The sequence below is a fragment of the Centrocercus urophasianus genome, unplaced genomic scaffold, assembly GCF_019232065.1.
Source record: "Centrocercus urophasianus isolate 14NV4802_14NV808 unplaced genomic scaffold, USGS_Curo_1.0 seq_9, whole genome shotgun sequence".
Taxonomy (NCBI): Eukaryota; Metazoa; Chordata; class Aves; order Galliformes; family Phasianidae; genus Centrocercus; species Centrocercus urophasianus.
In genome coordinates this window covers 28,945,823-28,962,913 of record NW_024885532.1, presented here as the reverse complement: position 1 = coordinate 28,962,913, position 17,091 = coordinate 28,945,823, and the positions used below count along the sequence as shown (strand labels likewise).

The window sequence follows — 17,091 nt, the reverse complement described above, 5'->3', positions numbered from 1 at the left end:
TACCTAACATTAGGGCTCAGTGTCCTGGAGGATACAGAGAAATCTGAGCACTGGGCTAAGTGAAGTTCAACATGGAAAAGTGCCGAGCTCTCCATCTGGTGCAAAAAGAACCTATGCATTAGTACAGAATGGAAAGTAACTGGTTGAGCAGCCCAACTGAAAAGATGTAAAAATGTAGTGAATATCAAACTGAAGCTGGAATCAATGGTGCAATCTCATTAAAAGAAGAACAAACGCTATTTTTTATTAGGAAAAAGTGGTCAATGGAGAAAAAACAGTGGATCTACGGAAGATCCCGCCTCTGCCTCTTGCTTATCAGTTCTAAAACACTGTGTTCAGTTCGGGGCTTCCTAGTTCAAAAGGCACTTGGAAAAACACGAAAGAGCTGAGCAGATGGCATATAACCTACAGGCACCAGAGAAGCCTTCAGTACACCAATGGAAGTTCTCAAGACAAAAGTATGACTGATCCGATCCAATGATGGTGACAGTCACCTCCAAGCAGAAGGATGGACTTAGGTGACGTCCCAAAGACCCTTCCAAGAAACATGTCTTTGATGTCAAGCACGTGGGATGACAAAGTCAAAACAAAACACAGACTCATTATAAGAGTAAGAACAGACGTGTCAAGTTGGGGAGCAGGAGGAAACGTGTCTGTATTTACAAATCCACTGTTTGCACAAAAATGCAGACTGGAATTCAAGATTCCTGAGTCTCACTACTGCTTTGCTGTCATTACAGACTTGGGAAACTTGCTTGCAAGATGCAACTAATTCCTGCCATTCCTGATCCATAAAGATATGTCAGCTTCATCTATACAGTGATTTTGCTAGCACAAGCAGCAGAGGTTTGAAGTTCCTAAAGATGCCCAACTACCAAGATACCATGGGTACTAATGACACCACAAGGCTATGGTGTCATTTGTTGTCCTAGTCTGCACTGCAGATGCTATATAATTCTGGTTTTTAGTTTCTTCCCCCAGCACATCCCACCCCTTAGGAATATGAGACCCTGGAATACGATTTTGCAGCAATTAACAATTAAAACCAAGCTCTGAACATACAAAATTGCATACAGCAATTACAATACAGTGACAAACAAGTCCCACACAGTTCAAATTCTGCACCCAAATTCAGTGACTATGATTGACCTTGATCTTACAGCACCCACTTCCCCATCTGTTAAATGCAATCAGTAATTCATCTGACAAGAAGGAGATGAAAAAGCATCAATACAGATTCATAAAAAACTTACAATATTTAGGATTTTTCAGCTAACGTGACTGTCATACTTGGAGAAAGACTGAAAGGCCATCCATCATGCGAAGTATGGAAAAGATAATGTTAAATAGTCTCACATTTAAAACTATCCAGTTTCTGCACTGAATAAAGCAATATTTTTCCACTTCAATTATTTTCTATGTTACTTTCATATACTTAAGAAACTACTGTAATAATACTCACATACTAACACTCAGCTTCAAAAATACAGGTTTGCAGAACAGAACAATCAGTAACTAGAAAATGTGAGTTAAAATTATACAAATATGTTAGAAGTTTCTAGTAGATATTCGTCTATGATACAGCCCCCTACATACTTGGGGATAAAAAAATCAAAACCCGCAGACAGTAAGGTTGCTCCTTTGAACAAAAACAAACAACAAGGAAGAATATAATCACAGTATCTATTTAATAGTCTGCTAACATACAAGGGAATATAACCACAAACAATGTCCTGTTTGTCACATGCAGTTTCTGGATGAAGCTCAATCACTAAATACTAACAAAGTAACTTCTTCGGTGTGCAAAAGAAATGTGTTTTCATTTACTACAGACAGTGGTTTTGTTCTTTATCAACCTATGCACTTTCTACAGTAGGCAAAAAAAGGTGAAAATCCAAGCTGGAGTTTGTGCTTGGCTTTAATTCTGCTGGAAACTTCAACAAGCACATTTCTAAGGGAAAATGACATTTTTCTTGTGTGTTCACAAATTAAAAAAACGTACAGACATTAGTATGAAAAACACAAATGAGATTATGCTGTTTCACCAGTACACTGAAAAGGATTACACTTCCAGAGAAGCAAAATTCTTCTAATGGTCTTTGAAGATTTTTGCACAGCCATAAAAAGCTACTACTCCTGCTGGATTATACCAAAGACTTTTTTTTAAATGAAGAAATTTGATAATAAAAGGGGCAGACCATCACATACTAGTGCATATGAGAACTTCAGAATAGAAGTCACAGAACATTTCAAAATTAACATAAAACAGCTTCTGTTCATCAAAATTCATACTAATGTAAACAAAAACCAAACCGTGTGATTCCAATATGACTGCATTTTAATTGCCTAATTTACAAATACCAAATTTTGCCAAGTGCTTGCTGATAAGCTTTTCAAAAATCCTTTTTTTTTTTTTTTAGTCTGAGTAAGCTTCCCAACTTTTAAACCTTCACTTAGAATCATAGAATGGCTTGAAAAGGACCTCAAAGACCATCGAGTTTCAACCCCCTGCTATGTGCAGGGTCACCAACCAGCAGACCAGGCTGCCCAGAGCCACATCCAGCCTGGCCTTGAATGCCTCCAGGGATGGGGCATCCACAGCCTCCTTGGTCAACCTGTTCCACTGCGTCACCACCCTCTGGGTGAAAAACTTCCTCCTGATATCTAACCTAAACCTCCCCTGTCTCAGTGCTAAACCACTCCCCCCTGTCCTGTCACTTACCGAGACAGAGTTGATTTCCCCGACCCAGGCAGGCCTCTTAAGATAAGGAGCACTTTCTGTGAACAATCAAACCTCTCCTCAGGTAGGAAAGAAAATCTATGCATTCCTTCTGCACTGTAAGGTTTTGGTTCCTCCCAATACTCTTTTCTGGTTTCACAGAAACCATTACTTTGGAGTCCACTCTGGTGATTATTTCCATTTCTAAAGACCTGAGTATTTTGGAAATCAGTATGACCAACACTGTAGCTACTCTGATCGTGCACTGCACCATGACAGTTGATATCCCGATCTTCATGGTAACCATAGTAATTTTCATAAGAAAGTTCATCATTCTGAGAAGGAAAAGCATCTGTTTTTTGCTGTGTGGAATTAAATATCTGAAAATGTGCCTGATGGGTCAGTCTAGGAGGAGGAGGCCCCTGAGGTACTATGAAAGACTCCCTTGATTGCCAGGCAGGTCTGAATTCAGGCACTGAATAATTAGACTCTATTTGTCCATTAAAGGCATTTTCAGTTTTCCAGCCACTTGTTTCCATGACAAACTGTTGCTCACTGCTTATTTTCTGACTTCCCTGTTCCCCAAAGAAATATTGTCCGTTCTTGTAAAATGATTGTGGGCTGTCCAACAATACATGTTGATAATCCTCTTGTGATGTTTGACTGCAATTATACACAGAATATTGTTCCTGAGAAGTTTCAGTTTCTTCTTCCTGAAGCAGATTTAAATTTTCACTTTCCAGCTGGTGAATTTCTTTGTAGAACTGGTCCAGTTCATCATCCATTCCTGATACAGCAGAAGAAATGGCTGGCACCTTCTCTGTCTCAGTTCCTTCAGTTCTGTTTTCATGTGTGCCATCTCCCACACTGCTTTGATACTCATCACAGCTCCCAGACTGGTCCTGTGAATTACACTCAGCAGGCTTGTAAATCGGTCCAATAAATTCTTTGCTTGTAATAAACTCTCCATCTGACTCATTTCTATTTATTGAGAATGCTATGCAACTATTTTTAGTACTATCTTTATTGACATCATTCGCAGTAAGAGGATCTTCCTTTCCTTCATCCTCAGTGTCATTTATTGATACAAATGGAGGATTTATGTTCTGCACAATCACAGAATCAACTGTTTGATGAAACTCTAGATTACCTTCTGGAAGCACTTCATTCGCTGCTCCAAAGACATTCATAGGTATTTTCTCTTGCTTCTGCACTTCATTATCCCCTTCATTATCTGAAACACACACTGGTATCAAATCATTGGAGGTTCTGTCAGGGTCCCCTTCTTGAGTGCCTTGGTTGCCACAGTCAGAGAGGTTCTCAAAAGCCCCTTCCGTTGACTTCATCTTTTTAGAACATGGTTCAGTTGTGATTTCATCCTGACACTCCAACAGCCTTACTCTACTTTCAGCATGAAGCATCTTTGGAAAAAAAGACCAATACATTATCAACACAAACTATTTTAAAGCAAAGTAAAAAAAAAAAAAAAAAAAGTAAGTCAAGTTACTGAGGCCTATGATGTGCTTCTTCAGAATCTCCACTATCACAACTGAATGTGAAGCAAGCACTGAGAAGAAGAAAAGCAGGCAATACCTACTGGAAGTCTTGTTTAGTAGCATGGCAATTTTGTTTAAACATCTCTATATATGAGAAACACATTAGTGTTGAACCAGTCTTGCAGTCATGTTTTGTATCTTAATTTACAAATCAGTCTTTCTTCATATGAATTTTATATTTGAAAAATAAGTTAAATCAACAACTTCTGTTCTCCACTGACCTCTGTTAATCTGCCAAGCATTACAGATCTCTATGATAGGATTAACATGTGCCAAATTTCAAAGCACAAACTAATGCCTAACATCACTACTAAGACGACCGACAAAAATGCAAATACTTCAGACACCGGGATTATTTTCTGCGACAGGAACTCAGCTAATTCATTTTACACCAATAAAACAGATATCGGATGGCATCTCTAACTTGGCACTGGTTAAATAAGGCTTAAAGTTAAGTTTACAATCTGACATTATGTTTCTGGTTATGGAACAAGTAAAGACCTTCATTAGGTATCAAAACCACGCAGCTGCATACTTTCAAAGTAAACTGAAAAGCTAATCTGAGCACTAAATGAATTACAATCTAAGAATGGGGCAGTAAGTTCCAGAATGACAGACAGCTAGAGAGAGAGCAGTTAAAAACACAAAGTCATATAGTTCTGATCAGTGTGACATGCAGTCATACCATTGCCCCATCCATTATCCATAGTTTGATTTTCCTTAGCACTCTAGAAGTCTGTACGTAACGCAGTGAAAAGCAAGTCATCACAAATTAAGTGCCAAGTAGTATATTTAGCAAGCCCTCCAGAATACCAAACACAGTATTAAATGAGAAAGTATTTATCCTACCAGAGGATTTATTCTCCTACTCTGTCAACTGTGGAATATTTCATCCTTCTAAGAGTTAATATTGATCAAATGTTACATGCTCATCATCTCCAACAAAAACCAACTTTTTCCTTCCTTCACTCTGTCTGAAAAGGATCTGTAGATAACATCAAAGGAAGATTCGTAAGTAATATGCTTCATTTCAACTTTATGTGTAAAACTTGACAGGTGTTTATCAGGACACTTTCTCACCTACTGTAAAAATTGAAAAAGAGAGTCAGAAAATGCTTAAGCCAAGGAGATTTTACTGTTTCTATTTCATTTTGATAACTGGAAGATAGCACTACTGCCATGTGGTGGAAAAACATAGCCACGCATGACAATATTCCTTGGTATTACTGGGATGCTGCTCTGGATACCACTCTCTCCATCTCTCAAGACTCGCACATTGCTTCTCACACATCTCCTCCTTTTCAGTTCCCCCTTTTGGCAAATTGGAAAGCAAGTATAATATATGCCTATATCCCCCAACTACTCAAAAATGTTACTTTATCTCTACTCAGAAACACTGCAACCTGCTCTAGAGGACCTGCTTTAGTGCGGGCATTGGACTCAATGATCTCCAGAGGTTCCTTCCAATCCCTACAATTCTGTGATACAGTGAAAAGCTGCTTTACTCTCATTTCTATTCTCATCTCACTTGTGGAATGGGGCTTAAGCAAGGCATGCACATATTCTTATGTGAAATTAAAGTAAAGGACCATGTGAGCTACCTGCTGCATGAGAATTTCTCTCATGATGGAGACTGCTGTGTGACTGTCCCACACAAGAAATACTCCTTTCTAATCTTCAGCAGGCGTGCTCAGATAACATTAGGGAAAGATAAACTGCATGTAAAAACATTTCCACCAGCACGGTCAGAGCATGTACATACTGACAAAGCGCAATCTACCTTACAGTCTTGCCTTTCGAAGGAGACAAAATAGAACCACAGAATATCCTGAGTCGGAAGGGCCCCACAAGGACCGCTGAGTTCAACTCCCGGCTCCACACAGGATCACCCCAAAACCAGGCCATATATCTGAGAGCACCGTCCAAACACTGCCTGAACTCCAGCAGCTTAAGGTCGTGATCTCTGCCCTGGGAAGCCTGATAGCTCCGTGGCACTGAAGATACGGTTGGAAGCATCGAACCCGAGCTGCACACACGATCCACTTGGCAGTGCTTACAACGCCATGTCATCACTTCGACCTGCCAAACACCTCCAGCAATTAACCGACGGCCTTAAGCTCCACGTCTACAATAAATTCACTAACGCAAAAAAAGAGGACGCATGTGGCAGAGGCTGAAGATCAGGCGAAGGCCCGGATCTGCCCGTTCGGGCATGGAGGAGGCAGCGCTCCGAGCCCTTCTCGCTCACGGACGCACCGCACGGCCGGGCCGGGAGCAGCAGCGCTCGGGAGGCGTGGGGTACCGCCCGCCAGCCGCCACCTTCCCCCATCCCCAGCCGGCCTCCTGGCACCCGCGCCCACCTTCCCCCACTGACCCTTCGCTCCCCCTCACCCGCATACGGATCAGGAAACCAACCTCAAGACACGAGCGCCCGCCAGCCCGTCTTCCGCCGTCCCGGCGAGCGACGCACCCCCGGCCGGCGGTGGGGGATGGGAACGGAGGGCAATCCCTCACTCTCAAAATGGCGCCGACTCCGCCTCCCCTGCTCTCCTCACCGCGGCTCGCTCTGGGACTCGTAGTTGCGCCCCGTAGGGCGCAGGACTACATCTCACAGAATGCCCTCGGTGGCGGGGGGGTGGACCGTCGCTCAGCGGGCAGTGAGCGGGCAGTTAGTGCTGTGGGCGGGATTCGGGCCGCTCTCGGTGAAAGGCGGCTCTTGTCCGAGGTGCGCCCGGAGTCCCGGCGTGAGGGCAGGGGCGGTGCTCCGGGTCGGTTGCTGTGTGCTGGTGGAGTGACGTGGGGTTGTCTGTGTGCACCCCGTTCCTTCCCCCTGGGGGAGAATTCTCAAAGCCAGCCCGGGTCAGTGGATTTTAGGTATTCTCAGCCTTGGCTGCACTGCCCAAAAATGGGCAAGTTCGTATTGATATCGAAACATCTGGTGTTTATTCCTAGAAAAAGAAAAAAAGAAAACAAAAAAATCAGCTGCTGTAAGCACAGAACAAAACTCCTGAATGCTAAAATCATAGCTTTAGTGCTGCAGTAGTTGTGTAGGTATTGCCCACGTGCTACCAGACCTGGGAAATCTGTGTGTAGCTTCTTCTAAGGCAGAGCCTTTTCCTGCCATTCCTGACTGGAAAAGCAGTGTGTGAATTCCTGTGGGAATCAGGAGCAGTGCAGTGCTTGGTGGTGGTCTTTCTTGTGTCACTGGGGCCTGAGTTTTGTTCCATATTTTGGACAAAAGAGTCGAGCAGACAAATTCTGCAGCAATTTTGAATTAAAGAGAAAATCAGAAGGATCTGGTCATTTCTACCATGGGGAGTTCTTTCAGGAAGGGAAATAGGAAAAAAGGAAAAAGAGAAAAAACTGACCTTTGTTTCTGAAAGAAAAATGGATAGTTACAGCATATACAAAGGAGTGTGTTACTGTGGTTAGATGGACTAGTTCTAACTCAAGTATTTTTGGGAATACAAGGACTTTATTTATATTTATATTTATATTTTATGTTTATTAATATGCTTTATTCTATGCTTTGTATGAGATTATCTAAAAAGTAATGAGTAGTCCTTAAATTTATTGTTCAAAAAGGTTTTGTGACCAAGATGATTGATTTCTTAGAGGAGTCTTGATTGCATAATCCTAAGGAAAAGATCTATTTCTTATCTAAAATAATAGTTATGAGCTTCTCTAGAATCATAGAATCACCAAGGTTGGAAAAGACGTTGCCTCTATGCGAGCTAAATCACAAAAAAAAAAAGGAGAGAGAGAGAAAATTGTGAGTTAACCATTTGCACAGAATGAGAGGGTCCTCTGGCCTTTTGAAGATAGTGCCTGTAGATCAAAGCTCTCAAGCACTTCATGGTGTGTGTCTAGTGATTGTCTCAGGTGTATTTCATTTGGGAAATTCTCCCAGTACTCATGTATATAATTAAATAAGCCACGCATTGCAACTGACATCAGATATTTTTTTTTTACTTCACCGGGTGTAATAAAATGTTTCCCTGATGATATTACAGCTGCTACAGGTATCACCCACCTAGATGCTTTCCTGTGCAACCTACTGTAGGGAAGCTGCTTTAGCGGGGAGTTGAACTTTGTCATTCCCAGAAATCCCTTCCAACCCCTACACCTCTGTGATTCTGTGATTTCATAGGGAAGATGTTATACCTATGTCAGACAAAGCTACAAATGATTCTCCTAGGATTCTGAGGTACTCTAGATTGTTAAAGAAGTTCCATCAAGAACATCAGCAGGATAAGCTGATAGGGGGTTAAAAGTAGAGTGGAAGTCCTGACTTGTTCAGGACTAATCAGAAATTCCTTGACATCTATGCCAACACCTCAGTACTACTTGGTGAAATGTTGTCTTTAATTGATCTAACAGAAGAGTGAAAAGGAAAAATTCCACTTTGTATAATCGTTATTGCCATAATGTTTAAAGACTCATAAGTTTGGGTTGATTTGAATATTAGAGGTACCATCATAATTTGTACACGTAAGGGAAATGAATAAGGTTCAGTCTGAAATAAAAGATATGTAACTTGACATTATGTAACTTTAATGTTTAAACTTGCAAATGAAACATTTTCTCAGAGTAGTTTTGCATTTTATTTCTTTAGTTATGAGAAGAAGGCAACTGCCTATTCTGGAGGATGTCTTGATTACCAGTTATCATGGTTTACCAGTACCCATGACACAGATCATCAAAGTAAGTAGTTACAGTACAGTTACAGTGCAACATTCTTCTGCTGAGCTCAATTTCATGTTACATAGGAAAACACGTCTGGGAGCGCAATTTCAAATTACCAGTAACTTATGATAACAGCTACTGTCAGAAGAGGTTTTCCTGCTACCCCCTTCCCACACTTGGGCTTGTCCATATGCTGCTCTGCTTCCTTGAGTGTATTAGCTTCTGTTGTTTGGCCACTGAGAGTCGCAGTGCTCATGTGTTGGCTCATCACTTGTGGCCCAAGTCTGTCCAGAGCAGGGGGAGGAATGGGAACATGTAGCTGGAGAGAGTATGGGGGACCCCTCCGTTCAGCTGCATTCAGCTGTTAGAATCAGTTTCACTGTGATACCTCATGAATTACTAACGTGACACTTCCAGCACCTTCTTGTAACTGTTGTACTGCAGTAGTGCTACCTGCTGTGACTCCACCTCTTGTGTTAATTTCCAATATAATCTTGCTTCTTGCCTGTTTCTCATTAATCATTTGCATCCCATAGTGCTGTATCACTTCCTTCTACCAGTGCTGGTCTTTTTTCCCCTTTCCCTCACTTTCTGTTTCATTCAGATTCTTCGTTCTATTTTGTGTCACTTTCCTGCAAAACACTAATGCACCAACTTTATCTTCTGCTAGTCTGAAATGTGGCACCACGGTGGCATCCAGTTGCTGAGGGGAAACTACAGAAAAAAAAAAAAGTACTCAGTTTCTCAGCTCTCAAGTAGAGTCAGTTTGCACAGAGGCAGTGAGACATGGACACCTTTAAGTCTTTGCAGAGACTGTTTGTAATGAGCAAGTTTGGATATGCTGGAATATTGTTCAGACTAGTCTAATTCCCGTTCCATTAAAGGAAGAGCACTAGGTATTTTTAATAAAAAGCATGTTTTTTTTCTGTGAAGAAAGACTTGCCTTGAATTTGTTTCTAGAAACATTTTAGATAAGACTTCCCAATAATTAAGCGTGAAGAAAGTAGCTGGCATGAAAAATATTAGTCCAAAAATTAACTGTTGGCAAAACAATACATTTCTGTTTTCTACCCTTTGATAGAAAAGATTAGACAATTATGAGACAAGACAATCGGACTCAAGCTGTAATCACAAGGGAAAAAAATCAAGAGAAATATCCAGAAGGCTCTACTTGACATTAATTTTTAATTTTTAATTTTTAGTTAAGGGTTAATATAGAATGATAGATAGTTCAGTCGTTTAAGTCTTTTGGCATGATTTTGTTATTAGATTTAGCAGAGTCCTCCTTTTTTTCTCCTCATGATCCTGTTCTACTAATCACATTTTAATAAGACATGCATTTGAGTTCAACAGAACTACTTACAGATATATTTGTCTCTTTCTAAAGAACCTTGTGTCTTAGTTTGTCCTGCCACTCTGTGATTCTCTACATCTATTCAGAAAAAAATGAGGCTTCAAGGTTATTTAGGAAACAGTCTTGCGTAAGTCTTTGAATTTAAATCAAACTATAGAGAGGAATCCTGGTGAACATCAACACTACAGGAGTATTGCTCAGCAAACAGTTTTCTGAAACATTTATACAGCAAAATATGCTGATCTGTAAATGACAGTTCAACATTTGAGTAAAACAAAACGAAACAGGAATAGTTTTTGGCTTGTTAATTTCCACCAGTAAAGAATTTTGAATTTTCAAATTTCAGCCTGAGAATTAACATAGGAATTCTGTTTTATAGTTTGGATAATGCCCCATCTGTTTACCTGCTGTTTTGGGGAGATAGGAGTACTTTCTGGAGCATGTAATACATTCCAGTAAGTGTTGTTTAAGGCATGGCTAGTGCTTCTTTTCTCTATGATAAAAGTAGTTTGTCATTTGAATATTGTTATTTGGTTTCCTTCTTGGTTAAGAGGAGCCCTTTTGGACACAAGAAACACTAGAGAAGAAAAGCAAAAGGAATATCTCATTAGTTTATTTTGGAAATTTTTAAAATCTTTGATTTAATTTTTTTTTTTTTTTTTTTTTTTTTGAGGGGAAATCTGCAAGATAGATTTTTCTTGACAGTAGAAGACTGGATCTGTGAGTTAGAGCTGAAGCACTATAGCACAAGAAAGCTAGCAGAAATGTACATTTTAGCCCTTGTTTCAAAGGACAGTGCTTTAGAAAATGTAACAGCTGCTGGCCTGAGGTAAAGCTGAGTTTATAAGTTGTGAATGTTAGGGGGAAGCAGACCAAGAAAAACATGATTCCAAACAATTCTTGTGTTTCAAAGCAGAGTAAGAGGAGCTTCTGGGAAGAGACACTTAAGATGAAGATCCAGGCACTGCTTAGTCTGCAAGCCTATCTAAATAGCATCTCAAATTTAAATAAAAATTGGAGGAAAAGGAGTATAATGCTTTCAGTGGGCTTAAATTCAATGAGACATTAAAAGAGGTAGCTTTCAGTAGTGGACAGACAGTGGAATGGTCAAAGGAAAATGTGTGAGTAGGAAAAAATGAGCAACTGAAAAATACCCAGCATTTTCCCAGCAGAATATATTTAAGTATTTAATGCTTAATACATTAGTCACTCATGGGAGAGGAACAGATGATAAAATGCTATAGAAGTGTAGTGCAAAATATTTATGAAGTTGACATCCCCATTGTTTTGTAGAATACGTGCACAGTTGTTACTTGAAATTACTTTTATTTGAATACTTGAGGTTTAACAACTGAAATTTTTACCTTTCAGATACAACTTACAGTAAAAGCATTTACCTCTTGAATATTTTCCCCATTTTGTCACACTAAAAGCATTGCTTAAGAATAGTTAGATTATGCAATCTCCTTTCCTACCTCCCATCCTACATCTTGATTAAGTGTGGAAAGCATTTAAATCAATTAAAGGTATCTCAGAGGAGAAAGTGATTTAATTCACTGACAAACTGAGCTATCATCAGGGAAAGAAAGACTGCTGGTGCAGACTCCCAAAATACTAATTCTGTACTGTCAGCAAGGCATTAAGAGAGGAATATGTATATATATATATGTTTCTAACTACTGTGAGCTTTTAGGTACTGTCTGCACGAGGTGACATTAGTTGTAAGCATATGTTATACTAATAGTTGGCGTGGACAATGGTTAGCAAAAAGATTCCATGACATTTGGTAACAAAACTAAGTTAAACCACAGTAGGATGTAAAACAAACAACAGCAATAAACAAAGCAACAACAAAAGCAACACACTTACATGGTATTAGAAGCCTTAAACGTTTGTGTATTAATTCTATCAGGCAGCAAGATGATTAGACTGTGTAGCTGAAGCAGAAAAGATGCACTAGTTGGTACCAAAATAAAGCACAAATCCTGACTGCAGTAAAGAGACAGATTCCGTTGGAAACATTAACAATGCAAATGACATTTTCGACTTATGTAGTGTAACATGAAACATTTTATTGCCCTCTTTCCAAACATGTCTTTAGAATCCCATCTGAAGAAGTCAGCAATAAAAATATATCTACAGTTAAGTGGAGATGGCATGTTTAGGGAGGCCACAGTAGTTACTGTTTTAATAGAAAGACTTCCTTTAAGTCATTTAATCTTCGTAGTGTACTGCTATAGATGTTAACTAGTTACATGAGAAAGGGATGGTGTGAAATGCTTCCTTTGGTCATTGTCCTGGTAAGTAACATCTCACCTTCACTCCTTCACTTTTTTTTTTAAATAATAAAATATCACAGACTAATTACAGACTCCTGTGTTTTTTCTGGCAAAACAAGACAGGTGCAGGTAGATATATTTGACAGTCAGACTAGTGGGCATTAATATTAAAGTTTTACTTACTAAACTCCAGAATTAGTGCTGTATATTTGTTAAAGATACCTTCTGAGCATCACTGTGTCCTATTCAGCTTTTTGATTTTTGTTTACAAGAGACAATGTTGGCAACAGAGCTCGCAGCATGAGTCTAAAATTCCAGTCATCTTAAGTCACTGTTTCCATGTGGCCTACTTGAGACATATGAGATACTAAAATTAGTTGCAAAGTAACTCGCGTTCATAGTAACTTCAGTTATTCAATTCAAGAACCCAACCAGTTATTTTTTTGTCTTTGAAGCAAATCACTTCGCTTGCAAGTAGAAACAGTGTATAGGCATTAACTCAGCCTCCTATGTGGCAAAAACCTTATTGGTGTGAAGGGCTTAGTACAGAAATGGAATGTAAGCCATTTGAGTTGTTTTTCTAGTAAAATATTTTGATGCAGTTGTTCTAGAGTTGTAGTGGAGAAACAGAAGGGAAAATTGACTATGCCTGTGCTGGAAACAAAAGTATCCTTTTCACAAACCTGCTACATTAAGAAAGAGAGTTCAGATAAACATGGTAAAAAAAAAAAGGGGGAAATATTGCCCTTTAATGTTAGAAATTTAAAAAAATGTCAGTTGGCTTTCATTCAAATACTCTGTTAGTTCTGCTGGCCCTTTTTCAGACTCCAATGATATCTGCACGGAAGGATTTGCTCAACAGTTACTCTGAAGCAATCTGTAAATATGGAAGCTGATAGAACAACTAACTCATTTTCTGTCAAAAGCAGGAGTCTTTGGTCTCTGTTGTGCAGCTCCCTCCCATCTGAATAATAATAATAATAATAATAATAATAATAAAGTTTTTTTTCTGATTTTTCTCTCTCCGTTTTTTGTTTTTGTTTTTGTTTTTTTCCCCTGGGACTATGCAATTACTGTGTCAAGCAATTTTAATATTTCAGTGTGACAAATCAGGAGGGATTGCTAAGGTCTACAGCAGTGAGCCTTTCTAAGGCCAAGTTCCTCGCAACTTTCCTTCATCCCACAGAGGCATGCTGTACTGAGGTGTCTTGAAAGTCTGTGCCATTTCTCAGCTGTCAGCTCTCTTCCCATGATCCCCATCCATTAGTCCTGTAGTTACAAATTACAGCTCTTCATTAAACAGAATCACAGAATCACAGAATGGCCAGGGTTAGAAGGGACCTCAAGGCTCATGAATCTCCAACCCCCCTGCCACATGCAAGGCCACCAACCTCCACATTTAATGCTAAACCAGGCTGCCCAGGGCCCCATCCAACCTGGCCTTGAACACCTCCAAGGACGGGGCATCCACAACCTCTCTGGGCAGCCTGTTCCAGCACCTCACCACTCTGGGTAAACAAAGCTATGACTGGTAAAGTAGTGTTCTCCTATTCTGTTACAGAATCATAGAATCATAGAACTGTTTGGGTTGGAAGGGACCTTTAAGACCATCTAGTTCCAACCCCCTGCTATAGGCAGGGACACCCCCTTCTAGACCAGATTGCTCACAGCCCCATCCAGTCTGGCCTTGAATGCCTTCAGGGAGGGGGCATCCACAACCTGTTCTGAAATACCTTAAATTTGGAGAGCCTTCATGCAGTTCTCTAGTTCAAGTTAATGAATGAAAGCAACAGAAGGACCTAAAGGCAAAAAATGCAAAGAGATTCATATGTGCAGATGCCTCAGTATTACTATAATGATTTATGAGACTCAGCAAAAATGTTTAGTGAATCTTCTTGTGGTGATGTTACATTGACAGTTGCTGCTTCTACTCCTATTCACACTGGAAAAAAAAAAAAGAAAAAAGAAAAGAAAAGAAAAGAAAAGAAAAGAAAAGAAAAGAAAAGAAAACCCAAAGGGGCTTGGATTTTGGTTATAAGAAGACAATGCTAAGAGATACAATCAAATTTTACAGTTGAGAAAAGCTCTACTTAAGCTGAATGCAAAATATGTTTCTTAGCCCAGTGTGCAATGAGCTTTGGGAATCTGCTGCCTAAGCAGGGTGGAAAATACGCAGCATTAGCAGGCACATAAAGGTAGACAACAGGTCCATAAAGAGGTTCTAAAGGGAATTGGTGAATATTTGCCATCTATGTACAAAGCAGATGTAGCATCTCTGTTGCAGCAATTGTTAATGCTTGCAGTGCATGATGGACAGAGAATAGGCAAGTCTCCCTGTGTAATATCTCTTTTGCTGTTATTTTTGTTTTATACAGGGGAATATGGCAATCTCAAATTGTGCATTTAAGTTCCCTGCATTGGAAAAAAATTGAACTGGAGGTGCAAGGCATCAGCCTCTTTGGCAGTGCTATGTTGCCAACTGTGCCACTGCTGCTTATCAAATTGTGAACAAGATGGACTGCTGATCTGACCCAGAAGGGCATCTTCATGTATATTTCTGTAACTAAGGCACAGAGCATCCTTTGTACTCTGCAGTTTTCTTACCGTGTTTTTACACACAGTTGTGAGAAGAACACAGCTCGGAAAGATTGTCTTTGGGATTTCCATCATCATCCCTGGAACACTGAGATGTAAACAGTGCCTTCAACAAACACATACTGTGTAAAAGACCTGGTCCTGAGAACTGTGTGGTGCTGGCTTTCTGTATGTTATGCTGTAAGTTAAACACATGCTTTGTACAGGCATTTCTAATCTTTCTCAAGTTTCTGTAACATCATACATTTATCTTTACTTTTGTCTGTGCTTTTAGATGGCGGCAGAACCAGTAAAAAGAATCCTGCTACCAGTCATCCTTGTGAGATGTGACATTTCAGGTCGTATATTAGGAAGAGATTCTTCTCAGGAGTGGTGAGGCAGGGAGGTGGTGCAGTCTGTCCCTGGGAGGCGTTCAGGAGCCGTGTGGATGTGGCACTGAGGGACATGGTCAGTGGGCATGGTTGGGGTGGGCTGGCGGTTGGACTTGATGATCTTAGAAGTCTTTTCCAGCCTTAACGACTCTACGATTCTGAGCCCACCCTCAGGACCACAGCCCATGCTCAAGCAGGTCGCATAGCGTGGCAGTTTTATTTCAGGACTGCACCAAGAGGGCTCTCGTTTTACCCTCCTTCACATCGAATATCGGCCCGTAACACTTTCCAAAAGCGTTTTCTGAAGAAACCCGCCGTTCAACATGCCCAGGAGCACTGAAGGACCTCCTCCCTCGTGCTGCCCGCGCTGCCTCCTGTGCTCGAACCGCGGCCTCGCGGCGCCTCCTGACGGCCCCACGGCCGCTGTCACCTCCTTGCGCGCCAAGCGGCCCCGGGCGCGGAGGGAGGGTTGAGGGCGGCGGAGCGGCGTCGGACGGGCTCCCCCGTGAGGGCTGAGCGCGGTACTGCCGCCGGGATGAGCGAGATCGGGACTGAATGGAACGCGCTGCTGAAGGCGGCGTCCCGGTTCTGTCCGATGGAAGGGAACTAGGAAAGGAAGGGAGCGTCTTCTCCAGAAGGTTGCGTTCCGAAATGCTGAAGTGGTCCGGATGAAGACCGGACTTTCTGAGCGTGTTCCCCTCCCAGCACTCAGCGCCAGACCTCCTCCTGTTGGGAGCTGGAGTGTGAGGTGCTGCCCTAAGCCCTTCCACAATAAAAATGCCTGCAAACAGTGTGGCAGCACGACGGCTGCTTCCATAACCAGACACGCTCCTCGGTCGTTTCAGCGCCATGTGAAAATTTGGCTTTTCAGGTTTGTGCAAGTGCTGCACAGTTTGCAGACAGTCCTGGCACGGCCGCCGACAAAGCCTCTGTCAAGGGATGAGGATGTTAGCTTAAAACCAGCCGTGCTGATGACAGTGTGCTGGTGTGGTCAGGAGCTCCAGGGAGCTTAGTTAAGAATTTGGAGCAGCAGCGAGAGCACCTCTGCCTCTGCAGTCCTTATCATCGGTGCCCACAGCAGACACAGCCCCAGGCCGTTCCCGGTGGCTCTGCTGAGAGCAGCGTTCCCGCCTTTGGAATCCGAACACTTTCAGCACTTCTGCTTTCTCCCCGGGTGTCATTTCCAAGCGCAGCACTTCATCGGTAGCAGTGGGGAGAATTGCATCACTGTTCGGTTCACGTTTTCCTGTGAGGATGCCTGTGAAGCCGTTGTGCTCGCTGAAGCCAAACCGAAAGGTTTGCTGAGCGCTGCCGCTGCTTTTTCTGCTCCTTCCCCGCAGCGAAGGGACTTTACCCCTTATGGTTTTACACCGATTCCTTCACAGTCCGTGGAAAATACTGATTTTACTAATTTCGTATTACGCAGCGATCACCAGGTGAAGGCTCACCACGGACAGCGGAGCTCTCCCCGTTGGAGCCGTGGCTCCGTCCCTGCCCGCGGTGCCCCCGCGGTGCCGCTCCGTCGACCTCA

General features: G+C 41.6%; 1 protein-coding gene across 3 annotated transcripts in view; it reads right to left on the bottom strand.

Annotated features, from left to right (window-relative positions):
- The window catches only part of LOC122171265, a 44,055-nt gene extending 37,087 nt beyond the window's left edge, over positions 1-6,968 (bottom strand). Inside the window, exons 1-2 of one of the 3 annotated variants that reach the window (XR_006171941.1) lie at positions 6,691-6,968; positions 2,723-4,140 (exon numbers count right to left, since the gene is read on the bottom strand). Coding sequence is in view for 1 of the 3 variants with exons in the window: in XM_042838689.1 (XP_042694623.1) it covers positions 2,723-4,140 (1,418 nt within the window). In the remaining 2 variants the exon portion in view is untranslated. Of the gene's footprint in view, positions 1-2,722; positions 4,141-5,124; positions 5,231-6,690 lie in introns of those variants that run through there. The other 2 variants (XR_006171942.1, XM_042838689.1) reach the window with 2 other exon arrangements.
- Positions 6,969-17,091: the final 10,123 nt, after the last annotated feature.